This window comes from Plectropomus leopardus, chromosome 15 (genome assembly GCF_026936395.1).
Source record: "Plectropomus leopardus strain MGB_pleo_1.0 chromosome 15, ASM2693639v1, whole genome shotgun sequence".
Lineage (NCBI taxonomy): Eukaryota > Metazoa > Chordata > Actinopteri > Perciformes > Serranidae > Plectropomus > Plectropomus leopardus.
The window spans coordinates 18,085,203-18,106,386 of record NC_142190.1 but is presented as its reverse complement, the minus strand read 5'-3'; the positions used below and the strand labels follow the sequence as shown (position 1 = coordinate 18,106,386).

General features: G+C 39.0%; 1 protein-coding gene across 13 annotated transcripts in view; it reads left to right on the top strand.

Moving 5' to 3' along the window:
* The first annotated feature begins 2,227 nt into the window (after nt 1-2,227).
* Nucleotides 2,228-21,184, top strand: part of LOC121953020 (uncharacterized) — a 34,036-nt gene continuing 15,079 nt past the window's right edge. For 3 of the 13 annotated variants that reach the window (XM_088088023.1, XM_088088022.1, XM_088088021.1), the window contains exons 1-14: nt 2,228-3,034; nt 7,320-7,377; nt 8,361-8,456; nt 9,007-9,060; nt 9,152-9,330; nt 9,498-9,616; nt 9,754-9,843; nt 11,063-11,821; nt 13,850-13,915; nt 14,026-14,163; nt 14,307-14,543; nt 14,699-14,876; nt 17,495-17,836; nt 18,010-19,359. In XM_088088023.1, coding sequence (XP_087944149.1) covers nt 2,931-3,034; nt 7,320-7,377; nt 8,361-8,456; nt 9,007-9,060; nt 9,152-9,330; nt 9,498-9,616; nt 9,754-9,843; nt 11,063-11,821; nt 13,850-13,915; nt 14,026-14,163; nt 14,307-14,543; nt 14,699-14,876; nt 17,495-17,836; nt 18,010-19,359 — 3,770 coding nt within the window. In that variant the 5' untranslated portion in view covers nt 2,228-2,930. The remainder of the gene's footprint in view (nt 3,035-7,319; nt 7,378-8,360; nt 8,457-9,006; nt 9,061-9,151; nt 9,331-9,497; nt 9,617-9,753; nt 9,844-11,062; nt 11,822-13,849; nt 13,916-14,025; nt 14,164-14,306; nt 14,544-14,698; nt 14,877-17,494; nt 17,837-18,009; nt 19,360-21,184) is intronic. The other 10 variants (XM_088088024.1, XM_088088026.1, XM_088088032.1 and 7 more) reach the window with 10 other exon arrangements.

The following is a 21,184-nucleotide window of genomic DNA, read 5'->3' as shown; positions in this document are numbered from 1 at the left end:
CACAAGAGAAGTGATTCCAATCCAGGTTTCAAAGTGTTAACAGGAAACTACAGTCTACGTCACAGTCATGTAACATACTGTATTTGAGTTTTAATTCAAAAGGTAATCGGGAGGATGATGTTGCAAAATATGACCAACAGGGGACACACTTTCTCCAGTCAAAGGGAAGAGAGGTCCTTCACTCCTGCAGGCCTGCTTCCTCTGAGGTCATGCAGAAAGCAGCAGGGTGGGGAAAAGCATTTGCTGTGGGGAGAGCAGGAATGAAGGGGAGTGACGTTTGAGTAGACAGTCTCATGCTGTTCTCTATTTATAATCAACATATGTTGTGGTTATTGTTAGAATCTATCAGCCCGTCTGTCTCTCTAACAGTCTGGGTGACTGACTAACTGTGTGCGTCTGTCTCTTTATCACAACACATGTCCTCTCACCTGTCTCTCTTCAGTTTTGTCCCTTTCTTTCTTTACCTGTCTTTTTGTTGTCCATCTATTGGCCATTGCTGTTATTGTCACATCTCATAGTTCAGACTGGAGATCAGTGCGGTGGATGTGAGCAGGGAGAGCTGGGAAGGACAGTAAGGTTAACTTAATATGTTAACACTTTAAAGGAATAGTTGTGATTTTTTGAAGTGGGGTTGTATGAGGTATTTATCCATAGTTAGTGTATTAACTACAGTAGATGACGGTCAGCGTGCCCCAAATTTGGAGAAACGGCAGTTGTACCACCATGGAAGCCAAGCAATGTACTGCTGTGGACTATGGATGTGTAAAGACACCAGCATTGCAGGTGGGACCCTGTTCATAACTATGAGAGTTGCTCAATGGCACATGAAGCCAAAATGGTTCAAGTGCTATGTATAAAATGACTCGTATGATCCAAGAATGATCAGCATCAGCATTGTCTCTGCATTTTGAGAACCACAGAGCACATGCACTAGATGCTTCCACCAGCTGCTTTTGGTTTAGCACTCTGTTAACTTGAATGGGGTTAAAGTGATTCAATTAGGTGGCTCCTCTACACGTTCCACGTGTTATCCGATGCAGTGAATTAAATCTCAATAATCCCAATCCCAAACCCTAAATATGTAGTTGTACATTTTGTTAACAAGGAGTTAGTTGTGATGAGGAAGCTATACAGGCAGAAGGTACTGAGAGCAATAATGCACATCTGATTATTGGACCCACGGTGTAATATTAGACCAACACTGAGTCATGAGAGAGTTGTTCCCCCCGCTGCTGCCCCGCACTCCTCCACCCCAGCTGCCTCTGTCCATCCATCCATCCCTGTTCCCCCACCTAAAAATACACTCCTGCTCTCACTGAGGAAAATCCCTGTGCCTTGACCTAGCTTGAAAACACACACACACACACACAAACACACACACACACTGACTGGCTCTTTCCCTGGAAACTATTCCTCTGTAGTTAACTGGATGAAACACACTTTTCTGGAAGCTGCTGTGTGACGCAAGTGATACTCAGGAAGTGACTTGAGTTATAACTATGAGCTCAGTTTAACAAAAAACAACATGTTTTATGTATTTCATGCTAAAGTACTGAGACTTACATGCAGTGGTGGATGAAGTAAGCAGATCCTTTTAGAAATTACTCTGTTACAAGCCCTGCGTTGAAAATGTTACTTAAGTAAAATTAGGTAAGTATGTTCAGGAAAATATACTTAAAGTGTCGAAAAAGTACCCAATGCAGAAACATCTTTTACAAAAACAAGCAAAACAATAACAACAATAAACCCTAATAATAATAATAATAATAATAATAATAATAATAATAATAATAATAACAATAAACCCTTAAAGTAATTAAAATGTGAAAAAATACCCCACAATCAAAATTATTCCTCTAAATTGTTTTTTTTTATAAGAAACATACATAACAAAATCATTTTTTAAAATCTCAAAATTATTTAAAACAAACAAAAAAAAAAACCTTTCAATGTCTATCAAAGTAGTTGGCAATTAATTTCCTGTCAACCAACTGATTGTTGCAGCTGTGCTTGATTAAATTGTTTGGTCATTTAAATAATTACAAACATATTTTACAAACTCTTATGTTTTGATGAAAAAATCTTAATTTATAAAGTAACCAACGCGTTCAGATAGTGTAGTGAAGTAAAAAGTATAATACTTCCTCCTGAAATATAATTCTGTCAAAGTATAAAGCGGCATAAAAAGAAAATACTCAAGTAAAGTACAAGTACTTAAAAATGTGTACTTCAGTGCAGAACTTGCTTGCATGAAAGCTCGAAGCCTGCAGGAGCTGATGAAGTGAAATAGTCAGATAAGCTGCAGTGACACAGATAGTCAGGATCAAAGTCTGCAGGTATGATTGTCTGTCGCCTCAGTGCCTTCACACATAATCAGTCAGATAAAAAGACTTTGCATACTGCTGCATCACCTGCAGTCTCTTTTTGCATATCCTGTCTCTCTCTCGCTCTCTGTCCGTCTCTCTGTAAAGGAAGGAGGACTCGAGACAAGCAGACCTTCTGTGTATTACAAGGTTTGTCTTCACGTGGACCACTGCCAGGAAGAGAGAGACAAGTTGTCAATGAGAGCTGCTGCAGTTGTGTGGTTGAAACTTTAGCCTCAGTTCATGTCAGGCGGTTACAGGCTGTTTGAATGACAGCTAGCGGGGCGGACTCGGTTCCTCTTTGCTTCTGGTTGAACTCCCAGCTCTGTCTGACCGGTACATGGCGACATTTCTGAGCGTGATTCAACGTATTGCCAATGAGCGCAAGTCGCAGCTCGTGCGAAGTTGATCATCAGAAACAGCCGCAGCAGCAGCAACAACAGCACGAGAGGAGGACGGAGACCTTTTAAGGAGCTGAGACGGAAGACAAAGTTGGATTATTGTTGCGCAGAAGACTGCGTGTGTGTTTTTCCTGTTTAAGTTTTATTTTTACGACCAGAGGTAGTTATGACTTCGGTATGGAAAAGACTGCAGCGCGTCGGTAAAAAGGCTTCAAAGTTTCAGTTTGTCGCCTCTTACCAGGAACTCGTGTTGGAGTGTACAAAGAAATGGTGAGTTTGGAGACAAAATGACCTGTAAAGTGTCCTGTCATGTCCCACGCGGACGCGTTTCACTGTTTGACGTGTAAATAACCCACCACACTAACCTGTTTACTGTGTTGTTAGCTACAATAAGACTTCATTGTGACCATACTCATGTTGATGGGTTTTCCGCTACACTGAGATGGATGAGGGCGTCCCTCATGTGTCCATGTGATGAACTGCTCCTGACTGACAGTGGGTTCGATACCCGACCGGTCTTATCGACACCACTTGTGTGTACATTTTTACTGTAAATACGTATCAGTTCCAAATATCGGTTATCGGTCTCATTAAGTAATTGGTATCAATATCGGCCCTGAAAAACCGACATGGTTGACCTCTAGTTGAGATAAATAGCCTAAGTCATTATTTTGAAATGCTTAGTCATTGTTTTTGAGATATTGAGTTATTATTCATTTGCAAAAGTTTCTCATTGTTTTGAGACTTAGTCACTATGCTGAGGTAAATAAGTCATTGTTTTGAGAGACCGAGTCATTATTTTGAGGTATTGAGTCATTAATTGCAGAAAGTTTCTTGTTATTTTGAGATACTACATCATAATACTGAGAAAGTTTGTCATTATATTTGAGATTCATTGTCATTATCTTGAGAGTTTGTCATTATTTTGACTTACTAAGTCACTATTTCAAAAAAGCTTCTCATAATAATAACTCCTAATTTTGAGAACTTTTCTTGTTATTTTGAGATTCTGAGTCATTATTTTGAGGATACTGAGTCATTCTGTATGATTTTCTCATTATCTTGATGCTTTTTGGGATAATTGAGTCATTATTTCCAGAAAGTCTTTTGTTACTAAGTATTTTCTTATTTCCAAAAATTAATTTCATTCATTCATTTACAGAAAGCCTCTCATCAGTTTTAGATAACACATAATTTTGAGGAAACTGTATGTTCTTAGTCTGAGACACTGAGTCATTATTTTGATAAATAAATCATAATTTGAGAAAGTTTCTCATTATAATGATTTACAGGATCTTCTTTTTTTAGATTACACTGGCAGAAATTGGCTTCTATAGTATTTTTTAGTATCTTGCTATTGTGTTTTATTATCATTGTCAATCCATATTTAATTTGAAAATGTACACAATTGCAGGCCATCAGACCAACTGCCTGCGGTACATTTGGTGCCAGATTTAGTTTTCACATTCAATAGTTAATCATTTATCATTATAATTGAAAGCACACTCCCTTGTCTCTCTGTTATTTCATTTCAAAGATGCAGTTAAATCACTTTATAGCTCTCAAGCTCTGCAGGGCTTTCCCCTCTTGTGCAATTTCCTGTTGTACAAAACATTTGGGAGGTGGCCAGGTGATGCAGCGCAGAGCATTATTCTGCTCTGACATAACACTCCCACAACGCTGAACGGAAAAGATAAATCATATTAGTAAAATGTAGAGTTCCAGTGTCAAACTTGGAGTAATATCAGTGTTTATCTGCCATTATAGACACCTCCTTTGGCCTCTTCATCTTTAAAATCTTGAAAGTCTGTAAAAATAAATTACAGAATTCTTTGAGTTATCATGAAGATGTTTTATCTGTTAGACTTTTGCCCACATTTTCTTATCTTTCAAGATTACATTGAAGTTTGGAATAATTGTGTAAGCAGCTTCACAGCAGCATGATAAGAAACAGACTGAAGGCTCTTGTCAAAGTTTTAGAGTTTGATCGGCAGCAGTTGTCTGGACACAGAGAAGGGAAGGGACAGAGTGATAGAAAGAGAGACAACTCCCACAAATGATGAAATCAGAGTTTATAAACCTCAGTGTGCAGCTCAAACAGGGAGGCAAAAGTCAGGACTCACAGAGTGAAGGAGAAGAGACGACAGGAGGAAGTGAGGAAAGACTGATCCAAAGTCATATTACTTTAGGCATGTGTCGCTTTTGAAACAAAGTTCTCATGTGATTAAACTGTATTCAGGGTCAGAGGTTATTGACACTTAAAGATCACACACATCAAACAGAGGTGGGAAAGCTTGGCCACGGGGGGGGCGACGACATTTCTCATAGTCACATATGTGTGTGTGTGTGTGTGTGTGTGTGTGTGTGTGTGTGTGTTTGGAGTTTGTTTTAATTTTGTGCTATGATCTGAGACTCTTTGCTTCCTCAAAGATTGTCAGGTTTGCTACATGCTTGCTTTGACTTTCTGTGAGATGATTTGTAACTGTTACTCCACTGCTAACATTGCAACTATAATGGGGTATTCCTCATGTATTTATTGAATATTTAAAGCCATAATCAACATCTAAAAATATCCAGAGGGAACACCACCTAAAATTCCAATGTGGTATTTTTCATATTTCCAATTTCACATTGTGGACATTAACATTATGACATTTTGCAGACATTGAGTTTTGTTCTCCACACCTTACAATTAAATTTGACTTAATGTGACCTCTGACTTACCTTTGTATTTTGCTTCACACTTACACACTGCCGCACCTCTGTAAAGTGTTGTATTTTCCTTAGTTTCATGCATTTTATACACTATTTTTAGCTTTATTTGTATTATTATTATCTCAGTGGGCTTTATTTTATTTTTTCTTACTTTTATTAGTATTATCAAATAGGTTTTATCCGTGTAAAGAATCATTCCATGTATTCTTATCTGACCTTATCTTATTTGCCACATGACACAACTTCAAACCAACAAAATATCAACTCTATCTGTCATCAGTATTCTGCGTCAAATTGACATTGACAACCTTAACTTACCGGAATATCAACATCTGGCAACATTAATGACCAGCTGGGAAAATTAATAATAATACGTTACTGTGGCAACTTTTTGCTAAAATGTTTGCCATGCAACTTAAAAGGGTAATAATAATATACCGGTGTTGTCTTGCCAAAATGTTTCCATTGCCCTAGAGAGGCCCCAAAAAAATCAGAAAACTATAAACGTATGATTACACGATATCCAGAACAAGATATTCTCCATCACAACCAGATAAAGGAAACAGTTACACAGAGAGGCTAAAATTACACTGGCATATTATGCATAACAACAGTCAGAAAATGATTAAGTGATGTTGACAGTATGGTGGCACGGAAATAATTAAGGACTTAGCAACAGGCTATTTTTACAGTAACACGAGGAATGCTTTATGTGACCAAAACACGAGAAAGGTTTAGTGAGTAACGCTGGATAAAACTTTTCATAGGGGTTGTATTTAGGTCCAGTCAGCTCTGGGATGTAACCATTGTCTGTGGAATGACAAAACACCAGCCACAGTTGTAATAATTACATGTTGCTTAACTGTATCACACCCATAATGTTTGCTTGTGTAAATTCATTGTTCCTGAGCTCACAGCTACCAAACATGTGTTTGTGTCTTTGTGTTTTGGATCTAACTTTCTTTTCTGTTTCTTTCTTCTCCCTCCTTTCTTTCTCCTTCGTTACCCCTGCTTTGTGCCTGTCAGGCTATTTCTGTTTCCACTCCTGACCCCCTAACACACATACCACATAAACACATGTACACACACATGCCCTCTTTGCTATACTTGAACACTGACACACTGACACTTGAAACATGATATTTAGCATCTATAAACTAATGCTATTAATAATATAAATAACTTTGTTGTAAAGATAATACATTTAGAGTTGGCTGTGGGGTTTGAAGAGTACTTATTATAATGTGCTGGTATAATATTTGTGTTTGTTCTCTTGTAAAGGGGGTTCCTTCTTCCTGTCAAGAGGCACGCCTTACATTCACATGTCGGGTCACGTGACTCCAGTTTCACTTCCTGTGCCGCAGAAGACTGAGAACATACAATGGAAACACACATTCATGTATAAAAAGACATTCTTGTAGCCTAATTACAGACAAACAGCTACATGCGGTACACACATCACAGCCGTCTGCGTAAACACTCACACAAACACACTCAAATGAGTGCCTTGTTTTTGACTACGAGGCATATTTATCCAGCAGTGTCTCACAAGATCTTCTATAAGACCTTGTGTTGTCTCATTATTATAATATCCCCTTTGTTCGGGGACATTATCTAAAGGCGTTTTAACTTAGTAACTTTCATTGTCCATGTGATTTTCATTGAAGGTTTTGTAGAAATACACATGCTGATAAAAGGGTTTTTAAACTCTTTAGAGGCTTTATTAAGTCATGAACTTTTTGCAGAGGAGCAGATTGTGTCATCAGTAATGTAGTCAAGTAACAGCATGCAGCAGGACGTCATTTCTGTGTTTTGATCCATGTTTTGTGTGTTTCTACAGGCAACCAGACAAGCTAAGGGTGGTGTGGACCAGGAGGAACAGACGCATGTGCTCAAAGGTAAAACCCCCGAAACACCAGAAACATACACAGAAACACAAACACAGTCTCCAGTGGTGGAATGTCACAAGTACTTTTTACTCTGATAATGTACTTAAGTACAATTTTTAGGTTCTTATACTCCAATACGTTCCGAGTGAAATATTGTATTTTTTATTCTGTTACATTTAAAGCATTTAAAGCTTTAGATTCAGATTCGGATTATTAAAATGTGATATAATTAACAATAAATTCTGATGAATGTTTAAAAATTAAACTACTCTTCAGTATATAAAGTTTCGGATACGCTGCACTTTTACCAGCTGCAACATTAAAGTGCTGTTTACACTTTAATGCAGGGCAAAATTTATATATATATATATATTTATATATATATATATATATATATATATTTATTAGTACATCTTTTTCTTGTTGCATATTTATCATTATCCTAGGCTTAGGGCAAACACTGTCTTCACCTGACTGGTTGCTCCACAGGGTGTCTATCTGCTTGCATCAGCTGTGTTGATTGTAACAATAAAAGTCACAGAGTGAGGGGCAGGGACTCACAGAATTAGAACTTAAATGCAGTTGTGGGACATTACAAAACACTTGATGCCATGAGGTAAAGTGAAAAAAGTAGAAAAAGAAATAGAAAAACATGTCTTATAAAAATGGGCACTTATTAAGTGAGAGGCCAAAAGGCCATGGGGTCGATCTGTGCTCATGCCTGTATTAATGCTTCATTAATTATCATACAATTATGTAATATATATTATTCTGAAATAAGCTGCTGTGCACAATAATCAGTTTTAATTTTGGTAGTTTAAGTATATTTTGATGCTACAATTTTTTTTTTCTGTTAACCAACATTTTGGATGCAGGACTTCCACTTATAACTGAGTATTTCTGCACAGTGGCATTTTTTACATTTACTTAAGTAACAGATCAGAGTACTCCTTTCACCTCTAACAGTCTTAACATTGTTGTTTGTTGTGCAGCTTCACAGTTGGCAGCCTGGAATCAAGAACCCCTACAGGGGCATGGTGGTGTGGCCCGTCCCCGAGAACATCGACATCTCTGTTACACTCTTCAAGGTACGAAAAAACAGAATACGCTGTTTACAATGCACACATGCAAAGTGAAAATGAATGAGTGGAGAAATATAAACATCCTGCTTGCATACAGGGCAGGAGGAGTCGCTGGGAAAATGATGTCACACTTATCACAAAAAAAAGAGTAATAAAAACAAAAGCTTACAAGAAAGTACAGTAGAATATAAAGATCTGTTGTCTGAAGAACTGATATGGCAACATACAACACTTGAATTCCATATATAGTGTGTGTATATATATATATATATATATATACATATATGGTATATATGGAATCCATATACACAGTTACACAGTTAAAAATGAAAAGGGAATGTACTGTATGTTTCCCAGTTATTTAATGATAAAATATGTGTGTCATACTTACACATATCATGCCACATAATAAGTCTGTGTTACAGAAACCAGATGAGTAAATTCATGCATTAATTGGCAACATTTACAAGGAAAAGGATGTATGAAACAGTTTGATGTATAATGGGGAGAGAGGATGTTCAACTGCTAATTTAATTTTTTATTCTCCTGTCTTCAGGAGGTCAATGCTGATGAGTTTGAGGACAAAGAGTGGACCTTTGTCATTGAGGGTGTAAGTATCTCTTGACGTACCCTCTTCTGCTTTTGATTCTTTGAATTGATTTAATTAAAGTACTATATTGTGTTTTTTCGGCCATGTAAAGGAGAACAAGGGGCATCGTAAGGTGCTGGCATCAGCAGACATCAACCTGAAGCGCTATGCCAGTCCGACGCCCACCCAGACCGACCTCACACTCACACTGAAGCCGCTTTCAGTCAAAGTGGTGGAGGCCACGCTCAAGTTGTCACTGTCCTGTGTCTTCGTCCGGGAGGGAAAAGCAACGTGAGTTATTTTTTTTCCCTCTGCTACTACTTATTACAGCAGTAGCAGTGGTCATGGCAGTTTTTTGCCATTGTGACTACTGTATACCAGTGTTTTTCATGATGTCTACATACTATCGCACAAAGATAATGTGACACTAATGTCATGATGTTATTCTTGTTCCTCAGTGATGAAGACATGCAGAGTTTAGCCAGCCTGATGAGCGTCAAACCCACAGATATTGGCAACCTGGACGACTTCAATGAGAGCGATGAAGAGGAGGACAAGAAGTCTGTTACTGCTACAGGTAAGACGGACACAAACACTGCTTCTTCTCCCTGAGCTTCACTGTGAGGTATTTCTTCTGACATTTCTTCCTCCTCTGTCGTCTTTTTCCTGTCACTTCCTCTGCTCAACTCTTTTCCACATTTCTGGCTGCGGCAGTCGTTCCACACACTCTAACTCGCCCAAATCGCCCTGCCCCCCCTCCACCTGACAAGCGAGACTCCGCTGGACCCACTTTTCCAGCCTCAGGTAGTTTCCTCTTGTCCTCTCCTTCACCCGTTCCTGCTGTTTGTTTCTCCTGCCAGAGAAGAGGAGGAGGTGTGAGCAGAAACTCTCCGTCTGTTATTGAGAGGCTCAGTTTATATAACAGTATTTCACACATTCATGCCATTTGTTCTGCATACCACATATTTCTCATCTAGACATTAAACACTGTTGAGGATCATGTGATTTGTTTGTTTAGAGGCATGAAAACCTTCAGCTGCAACATAGCACATAGAGGTTATTGTGTCAAGAAAGACACAGTGCAACAATGTTAGTGCTACATTTACTGTGCATCTTTGTGTTGTATCTCGTAGCTTGTAAAACAGTAGTAGTAACAGCATCCAATTGTATGGCCTTAAGGTGTACATTGTTAATTAGATATATGCATCAGAGGTGGAAGAAGTATGCATTTAGTATGTACCTACTTACAAAAGTGCAAATGACAAATTACAAAAGTAATCAGGCATACTACTGTGTATATAACAGCATTATTATCTCTGACGCATGAATGTGAGGATCATTTTTTTATGTTGCTGGACACAGGGATTTTTAATACTTTGCATAACGTTGGACACTTTAGTGTCCTAAAAACCCTATATTGCAATGGAAACAGTTTTTAATATATTTTATTTTATGTTTTAAAACCAGCATCTGTATCTTCACATAAGGCATATTAAGCCAGGTGCCTGCATTAGACACTTTAAATTTAAAACAATTTAGAAATTAGTTCATTAGCATGAGAACCGGTTGAAATATTCCCCTCTACAGTTTCCCCCATTTATAAAATAAAATTTAAATTTGGACTAAAATGACTTGACAAGAGGCATATTTATTTTAACTGTACAAAGAATCCTGTTAAAGCTGCATTTGTTTCATATCAAAACTATTCTGCAAAATGTGCAACTTACCCAACAGTTATTTTCGCTGTCAGTTAACTTTAGTGAATTAAAAGTACAATATTTTTCTCTGATGTGTGGTGTGGTTGAAAATCAAAATACTAAAAGTAGAAGTGCTCACATTTACAGCTGAAATGCATAACAGGCAGCCAGTCAGCTGTCATTGATGCCCATTAAAAATAAAAAAATCACAGTTCATTTCATTTTCATTCCCAACTCATGACTTTTCATTCTGTGTTTTTCATCTTTTCTCTTTCTGTAAAAATCTACTTTCACTCATCTATCCATCTATTCATCTATTCATCCAGCCTGTGGCCGTGATGGCCGCCCTCCTCTACCTATCGCTCCTCGTCCCTCGCCCCGTCGCAGCCGACACCCCTTCACCACCACTCCTGTCCAGTCAGAGATCCAACCTTCCCCGTCCCCTCAGCCCTCACCCAGATCCAAGCATAAAAAATCTGCCAACCCTCTTGTTTCCTCTGACCCATTACCTAAACCTCCGAGCTCCCAGTTTACATCATCTGCTCCCTCAGACCAGAGTGCCTCTTCTGTCCTGCCTCTCTCTGATGTGTCTCCTGCAAATCCTCCATCCCCGAAATCCTCCAAAGCACCCATAATCACGCCTTCTTTCCAAAATATTTCTTCTTCCCTTCATCCTCCCCCTCCCAAAAGCTCTGAGTCCTTGCCTACCTCTCCTGCTGCCTCAGTGGAGCCCTCTCTGACAACGTTCCTGAATTCTTCTTCATATCCCCCCTCCAAAGTGCCCTCTGCGCCACCCAGTGTCTCCGAAACAGGCATCACCTCATTAACTCCCAAACTTCCCTCCCCTGTATTGTCATCACACAAGAATATCATCACATCATCCTCCACAGCTCCACAAAAGTCTTCTCTCACTGTATCCACCACTCTCTCCCATAAGATCATCTCCCAGCCTCTGTCATCCAAATTGTCCTCTCCCCTAAATCCCACCCTGTCCTCTGAGCCTCCATCCGCTCACCCTCCACTCACCCAGACCCTCTCTCAGCCTCCCTCTCTTCCCCGAATCTTCCAGTCATGCTCAGCAAAAGGTATCATCAGGCTGGCGTGCAGACAGGCATGCTGCATGCTTTCCACTAACTGATTCCTGATGTGTGATGGTCTGCTTTCACCTCGTGATTTATTCATGTTACTTTACAAAGTCAGAAACCGTATACTACTTATGTACAGAAGGGTTGTGAGGATGATCAGGCTGATATCAGAATTTGCATCAGAGTTAAATGGACAATTTACACCAAAATACTAGTACATTTTTTTTCTCTTACCTGTCGTGCTATTTATCAATCAAGATTGTTTTGGTGTGAGTTGCTGAGCGTTGGAGATATCAGTCATTGAGATGTCTGCCTTCTCTAATTTATAACGTTACCAGATTCCACTCAGCTTGTGGTGGTCAAAGTGCCAAAAAAACATTTGAAAAACTCAACAGCAATGTCTCTTTCTAGAAATAATGACCCAGTTACTCAAGATAATCCACAGAACGGTGAGCGGTTTCATGCAGGAACTATTTTCTACTCTTTTAATACATCTGCTTACCATGCAGAAGGAAGTATCTCCTCATAGATAAGAGGCTCGTGCTCCTGACAGCACTACATATAAACATGAATTGCTTCCTCCTTAGCCGAGTTGTGATGTTAGCTAACTCAGTGAGCTAGCAGTAGATGCTTCCTTCCTTCTGCTCGGTGATATGATTGGCAGGTGTACTTAAATAGGAAGAAAATAGTCCCCTACATGAAAATGCCCACAATGAGGTCTGTGGATTATCTTCAGAAACCGAGTCATGATTTCTAGAAATAGACATTGCTGTTGAGTTTTAAAAATATTACTTTCTCACTTTGAGCACCACAAGCAGAGTGTCATCTATTTTTATTATATTCAAGAGAAGGCAGACATCTCTAAACTCAGAAAAAGTTGTCTGATTTTCAGTTGTACTTGTAAATAATAATAAAACTTGGGGAAAAAACGATTGGAAACTCAAAACAATATAAATTGATAAATAGCTCTACAGGTAAGAGGGAAAATATGTATTTTTGATTTTGGGGTGGACTGTCCCTTTAAAAATCGAACTGTTTCATCAGTGCTGTAGTGCCTCAGGTTATAAGAACAAAGGAGAGGTTTGTAGCGGCTTGAGTCGTGCTAATTTGCTATCTGCTTGTTTTTGTGTTAGTTTGTTTTTCATATTCTGCCTTTTTACTTTTGAATTCAGTCTGTTTGATGCTGCAATTGAGTTTTAAATGGCTTTACTGTATCTATAATAGCTGTTTAACCTAGTTTAGTTTAGTTTAGTTTAGTTTTCTGTGATTGCCACAGCTTTGATTGTTTTAATTAAATCCAATTTTGTGAAATAAAGTCAGTATACTCATAAATCCAGAAAGCAGGCAAAACATTAAACAAGATTAAATCGTACCATTGGGGAGATTAATCTGATCTGAAAGCGTACAGATTTATATACATGTTACTAGCATTGCTTTATTACTAATCCTAACAGAGTGATCTACAACTGCCCTACTGTACTATCACCTGTTGTAAATAATAAAAATATATATCTATTTGTATTCATACTAATTCATGTAATAAGAAATACAAACATATACTCAGCAAAGTCTACCCAAAATGTACCATTCAAAGTACTCATAAAAGGATTTTATGTATTTAAATGATATAGAATCACGGATGATGTAAAATAAACATTTCTTTCAAAACTCTTCTTTTTTTTACAGACAACTCAAATCCTCACAAGCTGTAAGGGAGATGAGACTGAATGAATTACAAAACAAACTTTTTGGAAGTATTGAACATTATGAAATTCAAATGTTGAATTCAGCCTATATAATAATACTGTAATAATGGCGTTTTGATTACTTTGACACCATAAATCACTGTTGAAACTGAGGCATACACCTGTTTGTCCCTAACAAACACTTCTGTTACACAATTAGCAAAATGCATGATGAGGGAAATATGCTGTTCCCCTTTCACTCTTTTTTCCTCATTGACATTTGTTTCTCTTTATTCCTCTTTTGTTCATCACTCCTCTTTCTACTTTCCTCACTTCTCCTCAGTTCCTGTTTCACATCAACGGCGCCCCCCAGAGGCTCAAGCACCAGACGATCATACTTCTGTCTCTGGTCTGAATCTAGACTGTTATAATAATATATAGAGTCCATCTTTGGTATTCTTTTCAAGTCTTTAAACATCTCTCCTCTTCTCTGTTTTCTCATCATGTCCTCTCTACCAGGCCGTTCTCACATTTTCAGACCTCAGCTTGTCAAGTCAATCGACCGCCCTTCCTCTCCCTCTCCTTTCTCCGCTGACGCCCCTCCTCTTGAGTCAACACCTCCTCTCCCCAAATCTCTCCCCTCTATCGCAAAGTCAGGTAACTAATAAGAAAAGTCCTTTTGCTCTCTTCCCTCCCCACTCATCATCATTTCACTCGTTCCTATAAATGTGCTTCATCTGATCTCTCCTATTTTTCCTCTCCTCCTCATCCTCCCTGTCCTTCCTCTCTGTGTCCGTCAGGAGTTCAGGGGTCATGGTTGCCATCTGGTAGCGACATCACCCCCGTCCCTCTGCTGAGCAGTCCTGACCTCGATGCCCTCTGTGACCCCGCAACTCCAGCTCTTACTGCCTCCCTCCCTCACTCCTCACCCCCTCGCTCCTCTTCTCTTTCCACCTCTGTTTTGTTCTCCTCTCCTCACCCTCAGCTCGCTGTCTCTCCTTCTGCTCCTCCCGCTCCAATCAGCTCCTGTCATTCAGGTACACCGGCCGACTAGTTAAACAATCCACCATCGGTGTGATGTGTGAAAATGTGTCATTTGGAGGCAGTTTTCTAAAAAATAACCACACTTTCCTTTATTTCTTGCAAAGATGATGAAAAGTTCATTGTGTGTCTTTGCTTTTGCTTTTCATAGGCTCAACGTTCCCCCAAGTAGACAAGGAAACAACTTCGATCCCTCTGAGCCGAGACGAGGGTTCTCCTCAAAATCACCAGGCGGTTGCCAACATCAGAGTGTCCAACCAGCCAATCAGACCAGCCCAGGATCCAAAGACACCCACAGCAGGAAACAAGGCTGAACCAGCAAGGATCAGGTGAGTTTACTGAATAATATTAAATTTACTTTGCTTGGTGTGGATCCTTCGAGATGTGTTTAGCCACGAAATGCTGAAGAATGTGTCAGGAGAGCACAAAGCTGAAAAGTCGTCCCCAGGACTGGTGGCAGAAACACAGGCACACACATTTTCAAGCATAGAGAGTACATCTGTACACTTTGAGTCGGGCTGCTTGCTTGAACTTGCATGATTGCCTCAAAGAACAGTTCAGCATTTTGGGAAATATGCTTATTTGCTTTATTGTCAGTGCTGGTACTTCAGCAGTTACCGGGGGTACATGGAAATACTGTGGTGTAGCTTAACCAATCTAAAAAAAAAAAAAAATCAATTTGATAAGAAATAAAAAAGTATAATCATATATTGTGTCAGCTGTAATTTGAACAAAGTGTGTTGCTAATGAGATCGCATGGAAAGCAGTTGGCAAGAACGAAGAGACGCCTAAACAGTTAGTAATAAAAATAATGTATAAATCCTTGAAATTAGCTAAAAATAATGAATATAGAGTTCAAATATTTGGCGAAGAGTACTAAATGTGCTGTTTAAATAGTTTCTTAAAAGTAATGGCTAAATGGTTGAAATGACTAAATGTCTAGCTTCTGTCAAAAGTAGCACAAATGCAACCCAACCTAACAATGGCAGTTTAATTGAATAAAAAATATTGTAATATTGTATTGTAGTGTATTGTATTGTATTGTAAAATATTGTATCGAAAAAAATTAAATAGTGTTAAATAATATCCAGTCAAATGAGACATCGAACATCGATACTGCTAGCCCGGCTCTGTCCACAGGTACCAAAAGCCACCTCCCAGCTCCTCTAAAGCTCACTAATTAATATGCTATATCTCATTTGTTAAAAAGTCTAGAAAGTCACTGCACCCTGGAAATGGTTCGGTACATGACCATGCAAAAAAAAAAAGATATGATATTTTACTGTAATTTGTGAGTCTCTATGTTAAGCTAAGCAAAACAGCTGCTGGTGGCAACTATCAATCTGTTATCTATATTCTCATCTAACTCTTAGTATGAAAGTGAAGTAGTGTGTTTCCCAAAATGTCACACTGTTTCTTTGAGTTGCACAGATGTACATTAGTTAACTCAGCAGTCTCTAAGCTGTTGATGTCAGGGCTGTTTGGACATCAGTGTATCTGTGGAGGCGCTTCACAGTGTATCACAGATTGTTATTCCTCCTTCGGTCACACTTTTCTTTTCTTGTGCATTTTAAATTTTGCTTCACAGAGAATGCAGCAATTTACAGTAACATAATTAAGCAGTTGATCAGTGCCTCGTTAAAGCATTATGGTCTATTTTTTTATTTGTTTAAACTTTTTTTAAAAATGCAGTCTGGCCATTACAACATCAAGCTAATAAAAAAAGTATGAGCAGTACAAATCACAGACTGGGCATACGCTGTAAAAAGTTGATCTCACTTAAAAAAAATCTAGGAAACTGAATGCCTCGAAAAGGTTAAGTAAATAAAAATAAATCCTAACTAATGTTTATTTTATAAACAATTGTTAAGTTTACCTGTTGTATTTATGTAATTTTGCGATGTGGAATATTGAGGAATATTGAAAAGTCAAATTACTTTGTTATTTGTAAGTGTTAACCGCCTCAAACCAAATTTGTCGGACTAAACTTGATCAAGACAGAGAAGATTTTGCTAATGATGTAGTAAGAAGATCTGCAAACTCTGTTTTCTCAACATGTTTAAAAATATACAAATATAGTCAGCTAGTTTGCAACCAGAAAAATACAGATACATTTCACAGTAAACTTAGTATATTGAAGATGCTCACACTAAGAAAGATTAAGTTAATTTCACATTTCTTTTAAAAATTTACACAAGTCACGAAATTTAGTAAATACAACTAAATTTTAAGCTAAACTGTTTTATGTAAAATCAGCTTGTCAAATTTACAGTGTAGAATTGTAACATGCAATTAATAACCAAAAAAAAAATAAAAAATATAAATGGATCGGAGGTCTAACCAGAAATCAATATATGTATGTTGTTTTTTTTTTTTTGTAAAAATGCAAGGCTGATTTTCTTTTTTTAAAGATTTCAGTGCTTTCTAGAAAAGTGTTAATTAATTAATTAAAACAAAATACAGTGCTTTGGCATTAATAAATCTAGCCTGCATCTGTGGATGAATTGTTCAGCCATAATAATAAGGCTATTGTGCATCATTTCTCTTTTTTTATCCTTCAATATAACTCACTATTTAATATAACTCGTTATATTCTTGATTTGGCATTATGCTCCATATGAACCCAGCTGAGAGCTGTCTGAGGCAAAAATGCTTTAGCTTGCTGACACGTGTGTTGAGTAAGTTCCTCTGTGTGTGCTGATCAAGAGATTTGCCAAACTGTTGCTCAAGACCTCGTTGCTTTGCGCATGGTGTTACTTGATGTGTTTTGCACTCTGCCTCCTGTTGCACTGACCTTCCAGTACACAGCAGTCGAATAATTAGCAGGTGTTTAGTCTGCTGTGTGGCCTGCCTGCTTCCATCCCTACTCACCTCCTGAATCCTGCACGCTCCACCTTCTGAAACCTCATCTCTCGAGCCTGACCTCCTCCAACATTTCTGTCCCCAGTCCTGTCCAGTCAGGCTCAGAGCTGATAATAGCCCCGCCCCCTCCATGGCCCTTCTCCTGTGAGAGCTCCGCCCCTCAGCAGCCCTCCACCAATGTTGTGGCTGCGTTTATCACCCCGAAACAGCCAAGTGCTCAGGTGGAAGTTAATTTGAAAAAGCCAAACAATGAGAAGAATGTTATTACCACCTTCAAGGCCGAAAAGCCACCGCTGGCAAAGCCTGAGCCCGAGCCTGACTTTGACGACATCATCTTTGAGTCTTTTAACCAGAGACAAACATCAGGGGGCTTGTTTCTGGAAGGGGATGACTCTAAGAAGGATACTATCAAAAGGTGTCCTCAGGGGTGAGTATTTTATAGTTGCAGACAAAATCAAGATCCAGAATATTAAAATATAAGGTTGCAAATTGTGTACTGATGGTGCTGATGAAACACACACACACACACACACACACACACACACACACACACACACACACTTATTTAGGATTAAGGAATATTGTTTATCTGCTCTGCAGTCTTGAACAGAAAACCAATGAAAAGGCTGGTGGAGAAAAGTCGTCGCTGACAGAGCAGTTAGAGGGAGCAGCGGCGGAGAAGGAGGTGATGATGAAGGCAGAGCAGGAGAAACAGAAAGAGAAAGAAATCCTAAAAAAGCATGAGGAGGAAAAAAGGAGGATGGAGGAGGAGCAAAAAGCGATGCTCCAGATGCAGGAAGAGAGGAAACATGAAGAAAAGAAGAAGAGACTGTTAGATGAGGAGAAGAAGAGGCTCCTGAAGGAGGAGGAGGAGGTCAAGAAGGAGATGGAAAGGAAGAAATGCGAGGAGGAGAGACTCTTGAAAGAGAGGAGAGACAAACAGGAGAAGCTGAGAGAGGAGCAGGAGGAGAAGAGGAAGTGGGAGGAGGAGGAGAGGAGGAAAAAGGAGCAGCAGAGGAGACTTCTGGAGGCGGAAGAGGAAAAAGAAAAACGTAGAAGGGAAGAGGAGAGGAGACTTGAGAGAGAGAGATTCTTGAAGAACATGAAAGAGGAGGAGAAGAAGAGGATGGAAGAGAGGAGAGTGTTTGAGGAGCAAAGACGGAGCAGGGAGGAGGAAAAAAAGAGGCTCCAAGAAGAGGAAGAGAGGAGGAGATTGGAGGAGAAAAGCTTGAAGGAGGAACAGAAAATGAAAGAGGAGGAGGAGAGAAGAAGGATGGAGGAAGAGGAGAAGAAACATATACAGGAGGAGGAGGATAGAAAGAAAATGGTGGCAGAGAAGGACAGTAAGAAGAGAGAGGAGGAGGAGAGGAGGAAAGAGGAGGAGAGGAAGATAAAAGCAGCAGAGGAGGCGAGGAAGAAGAGGGAGGAGGAGGAGGAGAAGAGAGTCAAAGAAGCAGAGGAAAAAAGACGTGAAGAGGAGGAGGAGAGGAGGAAGGATAGAATCTTGAAGGAGCAGAAAGAAAGGGAGAGACAACTGCAAGAGGAGCAGAGAAGGCAGAAAAAAAGGGAAGAGGAGGAGAGGAGACAAAGAGAGGAGAAGGAGAAACTAGAGAAGAAGATGGAGGAGGAAGACAGGAAACAGAAAGAAGAACAGAAGAAGAAGCTCCTGCAAGAGAAGGAGGAGATGGAAAGAAAAAAGAAGAGAGAGGAGGAGGAGGAGGAGAGGAGGAAGAAGGAGCGAGCAGCTACAGTCTGTAGTCTGGAGGCCAACAAGTCAGATGAGGACAAGCAGAAGATGAAAAGTCTGGTTTCTTCTTCACAACTTCCTGCTCCCCACCTCCCTCCTCCGGAAAAAACCAGCGTTACATCCTCACAAGCTCTCAGCCAATCACACGACAGAGAGACGACCCCTGAATCAGTTAATAAACCAAGCTCCGCCTCCAGTGAGCGGTGAGTTACACCACTGAAATAAAAAGCGATGATTTCACTGTGGGTGTTGATTTATTTTCCTGGAACGGCTTTTGCCTGCTTTCTTAATCAACAAATATAATCAATCAATCACTGTTCTGCTTAAAAATCATTTAAAATTTTAAGATCAGTCTTTGTTCTGTTACTCTGTGCATCCGCACGGAAGAGGTGCCGAGTTTGGTTGAATCGTTCACATTTTGGTTATTTCTTTGTTCTTCAGTGGTTATTGTTTTGTGATTTTCTGCTCATGTTAGACTTTGCTGATTATCTGTTTGTTTATCCCTGTCTCCTAGAAATTACGTTTATTTACAACTAATCTGAAACAGCAACATGTTTTTAGGGCAACGTAAAGCCAAGCAAATTACGTTTTCTAACATAATTTAAGGAAATGTTGCTTAATGACGTACCTGGCAAGTTGCAAAAATGTTGACATTGAATGTATCTGGAAAATGTTCAGTGACAACTTATTTCAGTTATTTTCTCTCAAAATGTGAAATCCTTTTTATTAATATGCCTCCGTGCCAGCAATAGGCGAGGCATTATGTTTTCAGTTTGTCTGTCTTATACTCCTGTAAAGCGATATTTCAAGAACGCCACAGGAGATTTTCTTTAGATTTGGCATAAATGTCTAATAGGATATAATGATCAAGAGATTACATTTTATATCCAAAAGGTCAAAGGTGAACGTAACTGTGACATCATAATGTAAACTGTAAGTGCAACTTGACTGGTTTGCAGAGGCCTACAACCTCTAGGTGGTAATTCTAGTTTATTAAAATGTAACCCAAATCACAATCTTTCCCTAAACGTAACCAAAGTGCTTTTGTTGCCTAAACCTAAGACCAGTCTGGACATGAAGCCGAGATTCTGGTTTCAAGATCCTGCACTTAGTATGCCCACACCACCATCCTGGTGAAGCCTACAGGGTATATACATTTAGTGTTTCATAACCTGAAAGAAATGTAGTCTCATTACATTGCCACAACGTTATTAAGAAAGCAGTTCAGTAACATGCAAACATAACTTCTAGGAGACAGAGTTGCAGCATTAGGGGTGGGCAGATCAATTGCTGAAGTATTGATACGACTGACACTGCTGCACTTTTGCACTGCTGCTTTTGTGATTGCATGTGTAAGTCCAGAGAATTATTTAGTGGTAATTGTATTCAGAAGCAGCCTATTAGTAGCACAGTCACCTCATATACAGGGTTCCCACGGTCATGACAAACCTGGAAAGTCACAATAACATTTCCCAGGCCTTGACAAGTCATGGAATTAGTACAAATAATTGAAAGTTTTGCAGAACTCATTGAATTTTTGTGTGTAATGAAATTTTTACAGTAGTCTTTTGTGAGTAATGTAAAAAAAAAAAAAGGAAAAGGAAGGTTTCTTTTCTGTAGCTGTCAACCTAACGTAGTGACAATGTTTTGTTTACCATCACGTATGTTTCTTCATTATCTTCCCCCATTCTGTCTCTTCCTAAATGTATGCTAGCTGAAATTGCTTGAGTCGAGTTTTGAATCTGATGTGAGGCTAGTGGGGTAATAACTTTTTTTATTACCGGTCCTTGAAAATTTATGGAAAAGTTTTGAATTTTGTCCATGAAAAGATGTGGGAACCCAGCATATATCATGACCAATTTCCAAGCTGCTAATAATTTGAAAAAATTGATATCAGTGATCCTGGCCGTGGTATTACTTGGTATCAAATTTTTTTGGTATTGCCCACCCCTACTATTAGTTTTCTCTGTTGCTGTATGTCTTTCCTCCTCTTCCTTTCTTGATTCTGCCAAACTCTTTTTGATATTC